Source organism: Doryrhamphus excisus, linkage group LG2, assembly GCF_037039965.1.
Source record: "Doryrhamphus excisus strain RoL-2023G ecotype Guam linkage group LG2, RoL_Dexc_Guam_v1.1, whole genome shotgun sequence".
In the NCBI taxonomy this organism is placed as follows: Eukaryota; Metazoa; Chordata; class Actinopteri; order Syngnathiformes; family Syngnathidae; genus Doryrhamphus; species Doryrhamphus excisus.
In genome coordinates, this window is record NC_136358.1 from 22,805,444 (window position 1) to 22,823,699 (window position 18,256).

At 40.4% G+C, this 18,256-nt stretch overlaps 2 protein-coding genes and 4 non-coding genes across 7 annotated transcripts; 3 read left to right on the forward strand and 3 right to left on the reverse strand.

The window, feature by feature from the left end:
- Positions 1–1,137: 1,137 nt before the first annotated feature.
- tyw3 (tRNA-yW synthesizing protein 3 homolog (S. cerevisiae)) lies at positions 1,138–5,839 on the forward strand. Its single transcript, XM_058061631.2, has 6 exons — positions 1,138–1,384; positions 2,526–2,606; positions 2,693–2,791; positions 3,513–3,584; positions 4,965–5,098; positions 5,189–5,839. The coding sequence occupies exons 1-6, from the start codon at positions 1,154–1,156 to the stop codon at positions 5,325–5,327; spliced, it is 756 nt and encodes a 251-aa protein (XP_057917614.2). The 5' UTR covers positions 1,138–1,153; the 3' UTR covers positions 5,328–5,839.
- A 2,170-nt stretch (positions 5,840–8,009) lies between these two features.
- Positions 8,010–8,123, reverse strand: LOC131110069 (U5 spliceosomal RNA). Its single transcript, XR_009120833.2, has one exon. It is a non-coding gene; the product is annotated as a U5 spliceosomal RNA (small nuclear RNA).
- A 440-nt stretch (positions 8,124–8,563) lies between these two features.
- LOC131110076 (U5 spliceosomal RNA) lies at positions 8,564–8,677 on the reverse strand. The gene has a single exon (XR_009120840.2). It is a non-coding gene; the product is annotated as a U5 spliceosomal RNA (small nuclear RNA).
- A 796-nt stretch (positions 8,678–9,473) lies between these two features.
- On the forward strand, positions 9,474–9,587 carry LOC131110075 (U5 spliceosomal RNA). Its single transcript, XR_009120839.2, has one exon. It is a non-coding gene; the product is annotated as a U5 spliceosomal RNA (small nuclear RNA).
- Positions 9,588–10,012: 425 nt separating this feature from the next.
- Positions 10,013–10,126, forward strand: LOC131110071 (U5 spliceosomal RNA). Its single transcript, XR_009120835.2, has one exon. It is a non-coding gene; the product is annotated as a U5 spliceosomal RNA (small nuclear RNA).
- Positions 10,127–11,190: 1,064 nt separating this feature from the next.
- Positions 11,191–17,817, reverse strand: rnf2 (ring finger protein 2). Of its 2 annotated transcripts, none has more exons than XM_058061630.2 (9): positions 17,655–17,817; positions 16,885–16,981; positions 16,540–16,700; positions 15,571–15,653; positions 14,816–14,948; positions 14,567–14,666; positions 12,990–13,162; positions 12,651–12,840; positions 11,191–11,886 (listed from the first exon to the last, which is right to left on the reverse strand). In XM_058061630.2, exons 2-9 carry the CDS (start codon positions 16,969–16,971, stop codon positions 11,785–11,787), a joined length of 1,029 nt encoding a protein of 342 aa, XP_057917613.2. In that variant the 5' UTR covers positions 16,972–16,981; positions 17,655–17,817; the 3' UTR covers positions 11,191–11,784. The 2 variants fall into 2 exon arrangements, with proteins under 2 accessions (XP_057917613.2, XP_057917612.2); XM_058061629.2 differs by having other exon boundaries at positions 12,990–13,165.
- Positions 17,818–18,256: the final 439 nt, after the last annotated feature.

An 18,256-nucleotide genomic window follows, 5' to 3' on the forward strand; every position in this document is an offset into this window, starting at 1 on the left:
CAACAATACGCACATAACATCTTATCCTGTAGGATTTTCAAAATAAAGCTACTATACGTTTAGTATATTTCCTCCTTACAGCTGTAAAATATACAATTTATTTGGCGTGTGCGTGTTTGTTATAATATTGACAAGGTTTTTCTTTTGTTTTTTTAATTTTTATTTGAAATTAGGCTTTCAATCCAATATATTAACCAATTCCAGGATCAACAAATGTCATATCAACATTCAATAATAAAAGACAGATAAAGATAACAAACAGTAAAAAGAGACAACAATGAAAAGTCATAAATAAAATAAAAATACATCAAATACATTAATGATCCTTTGTTGAGTATACTTTAGGAATGGATCATTTGCCTTAAAAGACAAAAATAATGACTTCTTTTTTGTCAAACATTCCAAATAGCCGAGTGGTTAGCGCACAGGTCACACGGCACAACAATTGTACTTCTTTGTACTTCTTAGTTTTAAAATTACATATGACACATGATAGGCCACAGCCTATACGTATGTATATTAAACTATAAACGATATTTAAAACTATAAAACATGTTATGTGTGAGCACTTTGCGGCAAGCCGGACTGGATCAGGACCGGAGCCGCTCCGGATTCAGTGTGAGCCCAGGGTTAGGAATAATTGGATGAGAAATGTAGTTTACCCTCATTTTCCTTATTTACTTCAGTAAATTGGAATCATTGTCTTGTATTTGTGGCTGGAGTTTATTCTTTGAATGGCACATTCTACTTATTGGTACATCAATAATAATAAACAGAAATAATTGTCGGAATAAATCACCGTAAGGCAAAGGTTAAAGGTATAGGTGCAAAAGATGGCCGATGGAGTGAAATAAATAACCTAATATCATCATGTTGTAACCAGTATAACCAAATACAGAGCATGTGTTTATTTATTGTAGGAATTATAATAATGAAACAGAGCATAAAAGGCGAAAGAGATAGTTGGTATGGTAGTCGAGGATATTTTATGGCGATATAGACTCTAAAATTAGGAACAAAACGCCGAAAGAAACAAACAAAATACATACAGTATATATGAAATAGCTTGAAATGCTTTTACATCCTCTTGCCAGAAGGTGGCGGTAATGCCAATAAACTGCCAACTGCCAACACACAACAAAAGAAGAAGCAGATGAAGCGGAAGACGAACAAAAATAATGTGAATGAATCCTCGCCTGCCTTGCATTTTTTAAGAATGGAGAAAAACTTCTGCCAGTGGAAGAAACAATGTCTGGACAAAGTGGACCTGAGTAGGAAAGGCGTTGTTGATGAAGATGTCGTCCATATTGTGTCGCTGCTTAATAGTTACGAGGAATATTTCACCACCAGTTCATGCTCCGGACGAATTATCATCATTGATAGGGTGAGCGCAGTCTTATTTTCATTATAAATATAAATATTTCAATATTGAATCAACTTTTGCTTTGTAAAAAAATGTCCAAATGTGTTTTCCACTGGAAGAATATCAAAATGTTTCACACAGCAGCGTACTGTACTGTAATGACCCTTAGGAGTATTGTGTGGTATGCGTTGTGTTTGCGCATGTGTAAGAGATATGTTCCGGGGTTGGGAAGGAAAAGGGGTGACGGACAGGAAGTGAGGCAGAAACCGCATGTTAGGTAGTAAAAGGCGTGGGGTATGGTCGCGACAGTAGCCCTTGTTAGGAAGCTTGGTTCTTTTGACCTTAATAAAAAACCGGCTGTTGTTCCGCCCGTCTGGTCTGGTGTTTGGATGAGCATAGAGTGTTACAGTACCTTTATAGCAGGGGTCTCAAACTAAATTTACCTGGGGGCCACTGGAGCTCGGGTCTGGGTGAGACTGGGCTGCATCAGGTTTTACAAAAAAAAAACAACAAACGCATTTATTAAAAATAAAAAAAACTTTGCTTTGGTTCCAATTTTCTACAAGAAAAGCTGTGATAAAACATTACACTGTTCTCAAATATCTTACTTTTTATTTTTCTACACAAAATAAGATGAAAAATAAATAAACAAATCAAGAATAAAGAAAATCAATCAATCAGTAATAAATAAATATAATAATAATAATAAAACGGCAAATAATAAAAACTTAAGAAACCACATATAGTTGGTGGGTAGACAAATTATTTTTTTCAGATTAAAATGAACAAAGCATTATTAGAGCCCTGTAGACATGACAAAACTAGCAACCTAAATGGTAGCCTTCAAGTTATTTCCTTTAAACTTAAATAGCCAAAAACTTACCACTTCCACACGGATAGGGAGGATAACTATTAACAGTTATTTAACCTTTAACATGAACATTAATCAAACGTAATGTTTTTTTCTGGGTACATGATACCATACAGCATCCATATCAAACTTGCGCGAGCCGCACTAACATTAAACTTTCATATCAAGGCAGGGGCCTCAAGCTAGTGTCCTGCGGGCCACATTTGGCCCGTGTGTTTGAGACCCCTGCTTTATAGAACATATAGAACATAGAACAAGCTGACCTTCATTCTTGTGTGGTTCTGTCTGAAGGCTCCAGAAAGTGTTGTCGTCCAGAAGAAGAACCTTGTCTGGCTGTTGGTCTCGCATAGTAAATGCACATTTGATGACATGGTGAGGATCAATCACTAACGCTATCGTTAGAATGGAATGTTGCGGGTACGACTCCCAGATGAGAATTCTATGCTTTGCCTTTTCAGATGTCTGCCTTGGCCAACTCTTGTGGAAATGCTGTGCTGAAGTTTGAGCCCTTTGTGATGCATGTACAGTGTCGGACACTGGATGATGCTCACTTATTGGTTAGCCGCTTTCTTCATTATGTTACACTTTGATTCATGTGATGAGTCTATGGTAATTAGCGCCTCAATCTTCTTCCTACGGGCTTTGTGTGCTGTCTTTGGGTTTGAAAATGAATGCAGGCCATGTATGTGTCTCTTGCAATTTTCCCCATTTTTTCATGCAGCCAACATCATGATGTAACTCCTTAAAGTGCACTTACAAACTGAATCATGACTCCTATTGAATACATTGATGATGCTGTAGAAAATGTAACATTAATTGAACATGAAAGATTTAATTTAATTTAATTTAATTTAATTTAATTTAATTTAATTTAATTTAATTTAATTTAATTTAATTTAATTTAATTTAATTTAATTTAATTTAATTTAATTTAATTTAATTTAATTTAATTTAATTTAATTTAATTTAATTTTTTGATATCACCGCATGGATCTCCATCAGATAAATTTATTTTTACACCCTTATTATTACAAGGTCCTTTTTTGGGTCTGTACGTTAAGGTGAGAAAATTGTTGGCAATTTCAAAAAAGTATCAAACCGTAACAAATGTATGAAAACGATCTGTGATTTTTGTTAATCATTGCCCCCCTAACATATATATGTATATAATTTCACCCTCCACATTTAGAACTGCCATTCCCATCTGTTCATGTTCTTCATCAAGCAGGAAGTGTCCAGATATCGAACTCATGCAATCTGTCTTTTTTTGTCGTTTAGCTCTCAACAGCTCTTCAGTCCGGTTTCAAAAACTCTGGTCTCACTGCAAGCAAGAAAGGGAAGATCATCACGGTACTGTCAATACACAAAGTGTATTACTACATAAAACAAATAGACGCCTGACATTTTGTATGCTAACCGGGAAAATGTTTGCAAACCAAGGCATTTGGGTGTAATTTTGGATGTGAACCTGAAAACATGCTAACCAGGGTTCCAGAGGTGTTTACTCCTTACATTACTGCAAATATTCAATATGTCATTAAAAAAAGGACACTATTGATAAAATGCAAAGTAGTCAGTATACAGCTTGGACAACAGTGTATGCTAATGCTAATTGGCTCAATTAGGCATCAGGTGTCTTACATTTGCTGTGATGGAACTCCGGTCACTGAAATTTCAACATGGCACCTCATGGCAAATGACTGTCTGTGTTGCTCTATATAAAGATGTTGTAGGCTATCGGAAGATTACGTCTAGATTTTGTGACGAAGCAGCTAGAAGCTAATCAGACTGAACTATGCCATCGCTACTGTGAACAATAATACACATAATATGGAAGTGGCAGTGTACCAGGAGGGATTGGAACTGCACATGAAGTGCTTTACGCACACTGTAAACCTTTCAATCCAACCTGCCTCGGTGTTCCCAGGGTCATTCAATTAATTTTTTAACTTTTCCAAACAGTGAATGTACAGTAATACCTGAAAAGTCATTCAATGCCGTCTTCATAAAATCACTAAATTCTTCTTCAATTTTGGAATTGAACAGCCTCGTGATTTCTTCATCACACACTTTGTCAGCCTCTCTGTGTCACTTTCATTTCAAGCAAAATTATCCTTGGAAATGACACTTTTCACAGCATATGCTCAATACCTTCCTGGCAAACAGAAATGACAGCCTTTGAACGTCTGTTTGATACCACAAGGAGGGGTGGATAAGTACCGTATTTTCTGGACTATAAGTCGCTCCGGAGTATAAGTCGCACAAGGCCAAAAATGCTTAATTTGGTAGAAAAAAACATACATAAGTCGCACTGGAGTATAAGTGGCATTTTTTGCAGGTAATTGAAGAGAAAAGGTCTCCAGTTTTTATGTAACATAAACACTTTCTCATTTAGTCGCTCTGGAGTATAAGTCGCAGGAACAGCCAACCTATGAAAAAAAGTGTGACTTATAGTCCGGAAAATACAGTACTTTTCAATAGGTGCAAAACTTACAATTTTTGTCCAAAAACGATGGCTTTTATTGTTAATTTGTGGACTATTTTTTTTCTAATTTGTATTTTGTTCAACGAAAGTGGGCTATTTTTCTCAGAAAACAAATGTTATTCCCCCTACCTCCGAAACCATCCTACTAGCATGATGTTGACTTTATCCTATGATTTCGGATCAACATTTGCAGTAAAGGTTTCCTGTTTGTGCCATATAATGGTTTTGTATTTTGTTTTTGCTAGGCAGTCCGCTGCACCCGCAGCCTGGAGGTTCCTCTCACTAACCAAGGCAGACTCTTGGTTTCCCATGAATATATTCAATTTTTAACCCAGATAGCCAATCAAAAGATGGAAGACAATTTAAGACAAATCGAAAGGTGGGTCTTCCTTTGTTGTGTCATGAAACTAACTTTTTGAGGCATCAATGGAAATCAGCACAATGATGTCTTTTCCGATATTTTTTCCAGATTTTACCAGAACATCCAGACTGCTTTGACAGCAACCAACCAACCAAAAGTCCTGCATGATTCCAAATGGCATGAATTAAATAAACCTCCTTGCATAGATTTGGAAAAGAAGGAACAGGACAAAGACGATGAACACTAAATTTCTGGATTTACCTTTCAAAAATTTTGGAAATTTGTAAATCTGAAAATCTGGTGTTTTTTTCTGCAGAAAATACACCATGTTTACCCTAAGAGGGTAGTACATGTTAATACATGTAAAATGTACAATGTTTTTACATTTATATTTATGTTTATGCTTCACTGGGTTGCTTCACTTGTTGGGTGTTGGTAAAACATGGACTGCGTAATTCCAGTGGTAATTTGCAAACCAATCCTTGCAAATCTTGAAATGGACCAATCACAATCGTTTATTTAGACCGCGGTCCCTAGTCTACAGATATCGATTATATCAAAGTACTGCTTATTACGATACTATTTTCATTTCCCGGCAAATTTCTAGTCTTTTATGATATAATTAGTTCCGTTAGTACGATACCCGGTTATTATGATAATCTGGTTACTACGATGCCCTTTTCATCTCCCGCCAGCCAATTTGGTCTGCTTATATCGATACAAAAGCAGCTTAAATCAATCTTTGCTTAAGGATTTCAATACCAAAAAAGAACACGGCGAACGGCTGCTTCCAGTCAACTTTATTTTTCACACTTCCACCACCAGAGCACAGCACACACACCGATTCCCGCACTTCCTGGTTCACAGGTCATGCTCAACCCGCCCCACATAGCTGGCCAAACACATGCCTGCAACAGAAGAACCAACTGACATAGCATACACACCTATTCCAACGAAGACACAAGCGTACAAATACATGTATTTAATTGTGTTGTATTCAGATATCTTTTTATCGCTTGCAATAATCACTGTTTTTCATATGTACATGCTGGCGTTTGTGGTTTCTCTCGTGTATATAGATTCTATACACACGAGAGAAACCACGAATGCAGTTGGTTCTTCTGTTGCAGGCATGTGTTTGGCCAGCTATGTGGGGTGGGTTGAGCATGACCTGTGAACCAGGAAGTGCGGGAATCGGTGTGTGTGCTGTGCTCTGGTGGTGGAAGTGTGAAAAATAAAGTTGACTGGAAGCAGCCGTTCGCCGTGTTCTTTTTTGGTATTGAAATCCTTAAGCAAAGATTGATTTAAGCTGCTCGACATTGTTCTATACTATAGAACAATGTATACTATACTATATGTATATGTATATGTATACTAACTATACTATAGAACAATGTCGAGTGCATTATTGCCCACTTTTAATGCAGTTCGGCGCAGGATCGGATATATCGACAGTCCGGTTATATCGATATTTTTTCCGACTCCCGACAATAATAACGAGACTTTACTGTATTTGGAAATGGCGGCAACAGGTCAGCTAGCACTAGAACTGTCAGTACAATACACTGGCGCACACAAAACAATGGGAGATATTCGCCACCTAATTTGCATATAAATAATAAGCCGCGAACGATTAACAGCCCATTAACTTACCTTTATCACGAACGCAGACAGGCATATACAGTACGAGAGCAAGCCTTCTGACGTACCGAATGGCTAGCTGTGGTCCTACTCAGGACCCCTTAGTTGCCCCGCAAGTTGCCTGGTACAAACCCAAGTCTGCCCTGAACAATGCCTTTACTAAACGTTACATTAACAATGAGGGAATTTACAATAGCCATAGCTTTAAAACGAATGAATGAATAAATAAATAAATCTGTTATTGTCATTAATGGTTATTGGTTACATCACTTGCACTTTCCGTTTCCAAAGGGTATCCAAGGTGACTGCAGTCTTTGATCACCACATCCTGGCAAACGGATTATTACCACCTGCTGCTACAACCTTGTTACACTCCGACAGCTAAGCCTTTCTCTAACTAACAGACTAACAGACTCCATTGAACATCTTAGGATGAAAATGCTGTCAGTCCTGGGATGCTAGCTTTGTTATTAGCATATCATACACATCCGTGCATTTCTAGATAACTGTGTGGAAAGAATCTCCATCTAACTTGTCCACCAGATGGCGCTGTTTGTAAGGAATGGAATAAACGGTCAAATGGAGTCGAGCGGCTGTGATGTCAATTCAGACGCTGTAGCCTCCAGCACACTTCCTGGTTGTGTCACGTGTTGTCATGTTTACCCTGACGTCATGACAGACCCGATGGGAGGAGCTACCTCACAAACCGCAGGTGTTTCTTATCCGTGACGCCTCCAAAAAGCTCCAGCAAGGTTTTCTATCCATGCTGTGAGCAGGTAGTAACAAGTACATTTATGCTAACACGTCCAACGTGGAGTATTTTAGTATAACATCCTTCCTAAAATGCATTGGTTTCACATAGCAACATAGAAAGGAATGCTACACCTAGATTGGGAGCCAGTGTGTGCTGAAGCTAGTCGCTAGCTGTGGCCCCGAGGCTAGTTCTTGGCCCGAACAATGTACTTCATTTGCACATTATAGACATTTTTGCGTTTTCCATAAGGATTTCTCAGTGTGAAACAACCATGTAAATAAACCAGGGGTTTCAAACTCATGCCATGGAGGGCCAGGTCACTAAAGCAGGTCATTTTAATAATTAACCCTCCTTCGGTTTGCGAGAAAGAGATGGTCAATTAAATCACCTGCTGGAGAAACTGGTTGGAAAGAAAACATGCAATTCTTCCGCCCTCTGTCGACACGTAATGTAAACAAAGATCGTGATCAATTCACCTTGTGACTACGAACTAGATTATTGCTTCCAATATAGATTTGATTTAACAAATTAGAAAGCCCCACTTTCGCAGGGCATCAAAAAATTGAATAAAACTCTTGCTGTTCCTCCCCACGGAAATCTTTAGTAAAAGGCGAAAGATTTATACGATCTGAAGAGAAACAAGAGTGTACTGTGGAAATGCCGGCGCCGTGGTCACCCCATTCCGACACCTACAAGTGTTAGTGACGGTGCAGACCAAACTATGTCACTTGATTTAAGAAGCAGCACACAATGCAGGCGTTGAGTGAGCTGACTTGTTAAACAGCGCCCTCTGTTGGATCTACAACGCAGCACACGACACCGTTCCGTTTTGGATAGTAAAATAGTTAGTTTCCTGTTATTAGTCATCTTTCACTGTGTTGTAAATAAACATTGTACCCCCTCATATTCGCGATTTCATTTTTCGGCTTGAAATATATATTATATTAGTAGCATTTAAATAGTACTTAAACTAATAAGCAGCGTATAGGCGTTGAAATGGCTTATCTACCAGCTACAAAATGTGGCAAATATTTTAACTGTCACGCTTATTCGGAGATTTGAGAGTCATTACTTTCAACATGAGAGAAAGCCCCGCTTGCGCAGGGCATCAAAAAATTGAATAAAACTCTTGCTGTTCCTCCCCACGGAAATCTTTAGTAAAAGGCGAAAGATTTATACGATCTGAAGAGAAACAAGAGTGAACTGTGGAAATGCCGGCGCCGTGGTCACCCCATTCCGACACCTACAAGTGTTAGTGATGGTGCAAAGTCTACGTCTTATTAACTCCAGTGATTACCATGTAGTATTACTACTGTATAGCAACACCGTCACTTCACATCTAAACGCATTCCATACAAACATACAGGCATGTAATAAGTGATATTTTCTCCGACGCAAGGGATTCTGGGAGGACAATAGGATTTTTGGGTATGCTACAAACACACTAGCTGGTTAGCTATTTGACGAGAACACATCTGTCCGTCAATATGATAGTTGGATTCAACTAAATAAGTACAGTATGAATATAATTTATAAGAACAGTTAGTTTCCAGTTTAGCTAACGCTTTAGTGATAGTGGAGTGCTACCGGAAGTACATTTGCTCGTTTGTGAGTGAACTCGGAGCTTCAGCATAAAACCGCGATCAAACGATTAAACTTTCTTTAAGTTGTAAACATTGTTGGCAAGAAGTTATGCCCTCTTGCAAATCTGTGAACATATATAATTCTAATGAGAACTTCACAAAAGGTATAATTCAACAATTGTTGAACTTGATGCTTTGAGACTTTTATTTTTGCGAATATGACAACATTTCCGTTTTTGTAATAAAGTTTAGGTAGCAAACAACGACATTTCGTGCCTGTTCAGCCTTTATACTGGTTAGGAGGTCACTGGACAAAGGGAAGGAAAGACGGAGTGAATAAGATTTAAACTTTGCACCGTCACTAACACTTGTCGGTGTCGGAATGGGGTGACCACGGCACCGGCATTTCTACAGTACACTCTTGTTTCTCTTCAGATCGTATAAATCTTTCGCCTTTTACTAAAGATTTCCGTGGGGAGGAACAGCAAGAGTTTTATTCAATTTTTTGATGCCCTGCGAAAGCGGGGCTTTCTCTCGTGTAAAAGTCAATGCCTCTAATATCTGTGAGTTAGTGTAGTAGTATAAACACAGTCACACCATGTAGCCCGCAGGGGGCGCCGTTCACAATTAATTTCTACGCCGTACGCTGCTTCTTATTTGCTATTTCATAGTTAGTACTATTTAAATTCTATTAGTCAAATATTTTAAAGCCGAGAAATGAAATCGCGAATATGAGGGGGTACATTGTTTATTTACAACACAGTGAAAGATGAAACGGAACGGTGTCGTGTGCTGCATTGTAGATCCAACAGAGGGCGCTGTTTAACAAGTCAGCTCACTCAACGCCTGCATTGTGTGCTGCTTCTTAAATCAAGTGACATAGTTTGGTCTGCACCATCACTAACACTTGTAGGTGTCGGAATGGGGTGACCACGGCGCCGGCATTTCCACAATACACTCTTGTTTCTCTTCAGATCGTATAAATCTTTCGCCTTTTACTAAAGATTTCCGTGGGGAGGAACAGCAAGAGTTTTATTCAATTTTTTGATGCTCTGCGAAAGCGGGGCTTTCTATCTTGTAACAATCAATCATTAAACCCCGTTATTATTACATGAAGTTGGGGTCACCAACTGTTCTTGCAAAGTGGGAGAAGTTACCCGGAGAAAACCCCCGACTTGACAACACAGGTAAACAGGATATGACCAGAAGCGCTGTTATTTTGATGTCCAGGGGCCTCATTTAAAAAACTTACGCACAAAACTGGGCTTGAAAGTTGCGTGCGCAACTTCCTACTCAAAGGTTGCGATGTATTTCATAAAGCAAAGTTGCATTGAGGTAAATCTTTATAATAATCGTTATTGAATGTTCCTAAATAGGCTTTTTTAATTCACAAACATTTAGAATTTAAAATCATAAATAAACTCATCTTATTTTGAGCTGACACTGTTATAAAAAACATGTTTGTGTCAGTGTGAGAGGTCTCACTCGCTCATTTTTGAACGTTTGTGTGCTAGTTTAAGAGCTAATATGCTAATAAAGAAGAACGGCAATACAAAAGTATGCTTGTTGACTGTATTGTTTTAAATAATGGCTCATAGTTCCTTTTACATAAAATTTGATGTAATTATCGTTTACCACAAAGAGGTTTTCCCCCACTTATTATAGATATTAATTTTAAATAATCTTTTGTGCCAATGTTAAAATTAATATGTTTATATATTGAAATAAATAAAATGTCGGAAGTTGGTGTAGGGCGAATTTGGGGGTGCGCCATTCTGATCAGTCCATTGTGGTGAAGAGAGAGCGAAGCCAAAAGGCCAAGTCACCGGTGTGTCTCCGTTACTACCCTCACCCAAGGTCATGACCTTTGGGTAGTGACTGAAAGGACAAGATTCCGGGTACAAGTGGCTGAAATGAGTTTTCACCACAATGCAATCAACGTCACCTGGGAGAGACTCAGAGTAGAACTGCTACTCCTCCCACATTGAGAGGACCCAGATGATGCGGTGCGGGCATCTGGTTAGGACGCCTCTCCGAGGAGGTGTTCAGGACATGTCCAAACGGGAAGAAGGCTTCGGGGAAGACCCAGGACACGGCGAGACTATTGCCTGAAGAGAGGGAAGAAGCCTGTGTTTTGGCAGTTAGTTTTAATGTAACAAAATGGCACTTAACATGGAATATCAGGATAATGACATTTTTGAGAAATACAGACATGAATAATCAAGCTAGAAGTTTGAACGGGAACACTACAACACAAAATGCACACAAAGGGGGACATCAACTGAGCCATAATGCAGAATGTTTGCTTATTTGCTTATGTGTATATAAACGTGGCGACGAGGGAGACAAACTGTCATGGAACAAAGATGGCCGAGTGGCCAATGAAGAAACAAAATGCAGCATCCATTATTGTACAGGTATTGTACACCCGGCATCCTGCCCGTATTCAAATACACGTCTTATTCGCTGACATGCCTGAAAAAAAAAAACAGTAGCAAGAAGTTCAGATTCAATAGAAGATGGAGAAAACGTCAATTTATCAGGAAATATAGTATAGTATAATAAAGCAGGACGGTCCCAGGTAGAATCAGAAGTGGTCTATTGTGGTGGCTGCAGTCCTCCTACACGTGGAAATAAAAGACACAAAAATACAACAGACATCTCTAACCAGAGTCCCTCCCCTTTTCGCGTCGGTGTACACGGCCCCGTACTCGTTCTGGGGATTTCTACTTGTGTTCTTTCGTGGGAGCGAAGTACAGCTCCATGGGCTTGTTCACCTTCCAGTACTTTTCGCTGACCAGCTCAAGAGAAAAGGAACCATTGAGGACCTACGGAGACAAAAATAATCAGAATTACACACGCGCTACTTTGCAAAAAAGACCACAGCACTCACATTTGGGAAAATATTTCATGCCGTATTTCCTTCATGAGCCAACAACATGGCAATACTGTATATTCCTTTCAATAAAATAGTCCATCCTCTTTCTATGCCGCTTATACTCACCAGGGTGGGGGCATGCTGGAGCCTATCCCAGCATGTATAGGGCACAAACTACCATTCACACCTATGGACAATTTCAGATCATCAGATAAATGTAAACATTAAATATTAGTCCATGACAACCCAACTGTGAGCGGTCCAGGGTGTGACCCGCCTCTCCCCAAAGTCTACTTTGTGCGAATAAATATGAACTGAAATAATGAGTGACGGGCGGCACGGCGGTCTAGTGGTTAGCGCGCAAACCTCACAGCTAGGAGACCAGGGTTCAATTCCACCCTCGGCCATCTCTGTGTGGAGTTTGCATGTTCTCCCCGTGCATGCGTGGATTTTCTCCAGGTACTCCGGTTTCCTCCCACATTCCAAAAACATGCTAGGTTAATTGGCCACAGGTATGAATGTGAGTGTGAATGGTTGTTTGTCTATATGTGCCCTGTGATTGGCTGGCCACCAGTCCAGGGTGTACCCCACCTCTTGCCCAAAGACAGATGGGATAGGCTCCAGCACCCCCACAACCCTCGTGAGGAAAAGCGGTAGAAAATGAATAATGAGTGACACGTGTGTGTGTGTGTGTGTGTGTGTGTGTGCACTCACAGTGAACTGATTGCCAGCAGTAGGTATATAAATGGTGTATTGTTTCTCCGACGCCGCCTCCACATTGACAGGACTGGCCTCCGTGTTTCTTCTCAGCTCCTCCAAAGCCAGTCGGACAGCCAGGTATTTGGAAAGGTGATCAACCGTTGCGTTGCCAGACGTCTTTATGTAGCGCGGCACAAACTCCACACTGTAGTGAGTGAGAGAAACACAAACGGAACAGTTTAGTCAAACAAGCTCCTTCCTGTTCAATCTCAGGAGGTGTCATATAATAATCAATAATGCAGATAGACAAGGAACAAAGTCCTTTAAAATTCCAGCTGGCGTGATGATTGTTACCTGTTGTGCCCGTCATCCTTTTCCATCAGTGTGGGGTGAGGCCGAAAAACCAATTCAATTTCGCTGGCACCGCCGTCAATCACAGAGTCGCCACCTCCATTCTCCGCAGCATTGTCCATATCCAGGCCGCTGTCATCGCTCGTCTTGGTGCGTTTTATACTTGGACCAGCCTCCTGCTGGCACGGCAAACATAACAACAACAAAAAAAGGCACACCGTGTCAACTTCTCTTTTTAGGGAGACTGCCACAACAACTTTGGAAAGAAAACATCATGAGATGTGACAGGTGGAGATTTTCTCCTTTGATTTGGAGGTTTCACTCACAAGTATGGTTTCTACTCTTAACAGAGCACCAGTATTTTACAGGACAAAGTGAGCTGGGTAACGTATCTTCCACAATGACACCCCTGAAAGCGTCTATTGACCACAAGGGGTGAGACGCTCCTTTTCCATTGTGGTAGTCTGACCGCTGGTTCGCAAACTTCTGGCAGCTACCTGATATTTATGATCTATTCAATGGCTGATACTGGTGCATCTCAAGAAAGTAGAATCTATTCCATTTCGCACATTCACATCGTCCATTTTTGAGAAAATTAAAAGGCGCCTTATAGTGCGGGAAAATAGGGTAAATAAATTCCTTACATGGGCTGCAGATGGCCTGCACTCAGTAAAAGCAGACCTGACAGAACTACATGTTCTATAATGCCTCATATTAACTCACTAGCAAGATCTCATAGTGTATAGACTGGTCATATATTTCATTTCATAGAATCTGCAAACTATATTTGTATATAACTCTGGGTAAAATTGTTGATTTGTTAATACTTGGGTTGTTTATATTGTTCATTCATTCATTTTCTATCGCTTTTTCCGTGGGGGTGCTGGAGCCTATCCCAGCTGTCTTTGGGCGAGAGGCGGGGTACACCCTGGACTGGTGGGCACATATAGACAGACAACCATTCACACTCACATTCATACCTATGGACAATTTGGAGTGGCCAATTAACCTAGCATGTTTTTGGAATGTGGGAGGAAACCGGAGTACCCGGAGAAAACCCACGCATGTACGGGGGGAGAACATGCAAACTCCTCACAGAGATGGCAGAGGGTGGAATTGAACCCTGGTCTCCTAGCTGTGAGGTATGCGCGCTAACCACTCGTCCACCGTGTCGCCCTGTTTATATTGTTTATTTTTCTATATTGTGTATTTTGTACTGCTTAACTGATTCTGTACTCTTGCTGCTGTGCAATACAAATTTCCCCACTGAGGGACGAATAAAGGCATAACTTATGTTCAATGTCTTTCATCAAAATAAGATTGTGACATTAAAAAGTGTATGTTGTCAGTTATTTTAAAAATCTGCCAAAATAGGAATTGGCAGGTCAGGCTCTTTAAAGATGATGATGGGCCAGAAAATAGCAATGGCCGCACCCCTAGTTATCTGGCTGCTGAGCTGGACGTTGTACCCCCCCACCCTCCAACACCTCGCCCTGCCCTCGCTGCTTTTGGAGAAGCATCTCCGTCGGTGTGAAAAGGGAATGGAAATGTATGGGATTGTGCTGTAAATGGTAGATGACCTGATTGCTGTGGACCGATGCGTTGCTGCAGTGGGAGGAGTCTCCGTTGTCCTCAACTCCGCTGCCATTCTCCACCGTTTGTCTTTTACCGCGCTGTAATCTGGCGGCAAAAGGGATAGCATCAGTGAAGGGTTGAATTCCTTGTCCAGTCAGGATGTTAGACAGCAGCAGTGCGTACTGCAGGAAACTTCACTGGAGTTAGCCGTTAGCGTTCTTGCTTATGGGGTGGGGGGTGTCAGATAGGGTTACCTGGTCATCGCCTGGATCTTCAGGCCTTCCTCTATGCTGTGGGACAGGGCTTGCTGGTTGTTATGTTTGCTAATGCGGGCCAACACTCTTTCCTGGTGTGCTTCATACTCATCCCGGCTGGGGTAAATTTTACCTGGAAGGGGTACAGTATCTTTAAAACATCTTTTAAACATTACAGCACAATATTGTTTTTATCACCCCCCTCCACATCGGTGCAGGAACAGCTCTCATCAAAAGATACTGCTCAGAAAGCAATGCCTCATATATGCTAATTCTGCACCTGGGGGGTACCGCGACTGCGTGTGTCGCAGGGTCCTCCGGCAACACAAAGCTGCCCGGCGGATGCCTGTCTGTAAATCATGCGGCGGAAAAATACATCGGCGAACCCACATACCGATTCAAGTAAAGAACGCAAATATCGGCCGCCTGATGTATCAGTCGATCCTTACTTTGCACCCCTGATAGACATGTAGAATGTCAATACTTGGATTTAGCATCGAACCCCCCAAGTGGGAGCTCATTTCCTCATTAATTTGATGTAAACAACACAACCGTGATCCTGTTGCTTGGCCAAATAAAGAGCAACATGTTTGTTGTACTCCCAGTTGAGTTCATCCATCATTTTACACACAATATTTGCCTCGGTGGCTTTTAGACAGACGGCACTTGCTTTGGTTTGGTTGACAGAGATAACAGCATATGAACTCATCGTTCTCTGCAGGTGATTAATAATCCACGATACACAATACACTTACTTATCAGTGCATCGAAATTTGGGTCTGGACGAAGCGACCTCTTTGAAACCAACTTCTTGCGGCATGTAGGACATTCTTTATTCCTTAAAAATAAAAAATGTAAATAATCACAGACTGCATGAAAAAAAAACAATGAATAAATTTGCATGTGTTAAAAAATAGTAAATAATAGAAAAAGAAGTGCCTGTACAAGCATCAAAGAAAGGGAAAATCATCATGCAAGAGACAACGAACATCATAAAGCTCAGAAAAAGAAGACACGCCCACCAGCATTTGGTGCTCGACTGTGAGACACTAAGAATAAAGATGAATGCTGGAGGGATCATGGAAGCCTCGACAAGATTTTAAGGGGACCTATTGTGCTCATTTTGGGCCCTTTGTATTGAGCATTGGACTCCTATAGAGCAGCTACACACAATAACCCGCACACAAAGCTTTCTAGATCTTCCACAATCTGCCACTATTTCAGCCTTGGATGTCCAAAACAATCCCATTCATCTTGTACAGCCAAGAGCTGATACAGATTGTACCCTGGCATGCCCATATAAGGAGACGGTGACGTCTCACAAGGCTATCTGTGATGTCACAGTGAGCTGTGTTAGAAAAAAAAAAAAAACTCAGAACCATCCCAAACGTTTCTCGAGAGGCGGGGTACACCCTGGACTGGTGGCCAGCCAATCACAGGGCACATATAGACAAACAACCATTCACACTCACATTCATACCTATGGACAATTTGGAGTGGCCAATTAACCTAGCATGTTTTTGGAATGTGGGAGGAAACCGGAGTAACCGGAGAAAACCCACGCATGTAAAGTCCACACAGAGATGGCCGAGGGTGGATTTGAACTCAGCCCCCCTTTCAGATCTTCCACTATAAAATGGACAGTAATAAGCCTGTCTCTCTCTTGTAATACCCCCTCCAGCAAACAAGACAACCACAAGCACAAAAGGAAGGACAAAACTCACCCAGATCTTAATGCTGTGATGATACAATCTGCACAGAAGCGGTGCAGGCATTCTTTGGTTGTCATTGTGTTTTTCAGCATATCCAGACAGATAGGACACATGAGTTCGCTGTGCAATGACCGTGGTGAAACTGCAATTTCCAGTCCATCTGTTATTGCTTCCTGTAGCAATCATATAAAAACACACACATGCGATTAGCATGACTTTAGGAGAATAATACACAGACTAAGCTAAATGTGTTACAATGCACATATCAGAGGGGATAATGTGAGACGCTTTGACTTTAGGCTCTTACAGTATGTGTCCCAGGTACAGAGAAACAAACACTAAGGACCAGACCATTACCTGTGGAGTTCTCTGTAGTTCATAAAGGCTCAATTCCCAGGTTTTACTGAGGGGTTGAACCCCGTTGGTTTGAACCGTCTGGGTCATCGCTGTAAAACTGAAAGACACAAATATATGTTGAATGAATAATCGTATTAATTAATGAGTGGCTTACATAGGTGGTCTACATGCTTAGCAACAATGTTCCTCAAAACTACGTTTTACATTTGTCACAATTCAAGTCCATCAAAACATCAGCACTCATTTGTTTTGGAACACTTGACCTTATGAACCAACCTGCTAACGCAACTCTTTCAATTCAGTATTATATGGAATATACATATATATATACTCTAAGAGTAGCATTATGTTGCGGTTTATGATCCTTAGTATTGAATTAGCAAACCGTCTAATAAGTCTACGTGGCTACTGCTAACTAGCCTCGTCGTTAGCTAAGACTTTGCCTTCTTTACGCTTACATTCTGTACTTCATCTCCACGTAAGCCAGGAAAAACTGAATCGCAATGCATTCACATGAAGTATATTCGCATTTCCACACTTTAACCATGAAAAGGCCAGTTCACAGCGATGCCGTGGATGTGATTAGCGACTGCAGTCGCCGTGACATGGAAAACAACACTGTCCGACCCGTATGACCCACCACATAGATTTCCCAACATTAACGGCAACGTTTTGACAGCTGTAAATGTCTATGTAAACACGTCACACAACGAGACACACTAAACGCTCAAATATTACTCACAACAAGAACGTTTCTAAACAGTACTTACATTTTTTTTCTTGACAGTATAAATCGTAGAGACGACAGTGCGTTTGAGGAAAGCCAATATGGCGGATCACTGGAACGATTCCTTCTTCCCCCCTCCTCATTGTCTCACAGGCGCTTGACAACAAACCTTCAGGATCTCTACCGCCATCTTCTGAACTGGAGGCTTCACTGCTCCTATAAATTCGTACACGAGCTTCCGTTTCTTGGTCATTACAGTGATTATTTCACTTTAACTTCAATTCTGATTTAAAAAAAAACAACAAGAAACAATTGTCACATAAATTGCACACACATAAAATAAATATATACATATAAAATACAAATATATATAAAAGAAATGTTCAGTTCATCGCAAAAACAACCAAGCCTCCAGAACATTTCACCCCCCCAGTCAAATACATGTATCATCTTTATTAGGGCGATTAAATTATTACAATTCAAACAACAATTTCAGGTGAATTCGTTTTCAAATGAATTACATGTCACTGAAATATGCACATTTTTACTGTATTTTATGAACAGAAAGATTATGTACAGTATATTTGTATTAACAGCTCCAAATGAACCGAATATTCCAACACTAGAAGCAGAACATTTGAATCA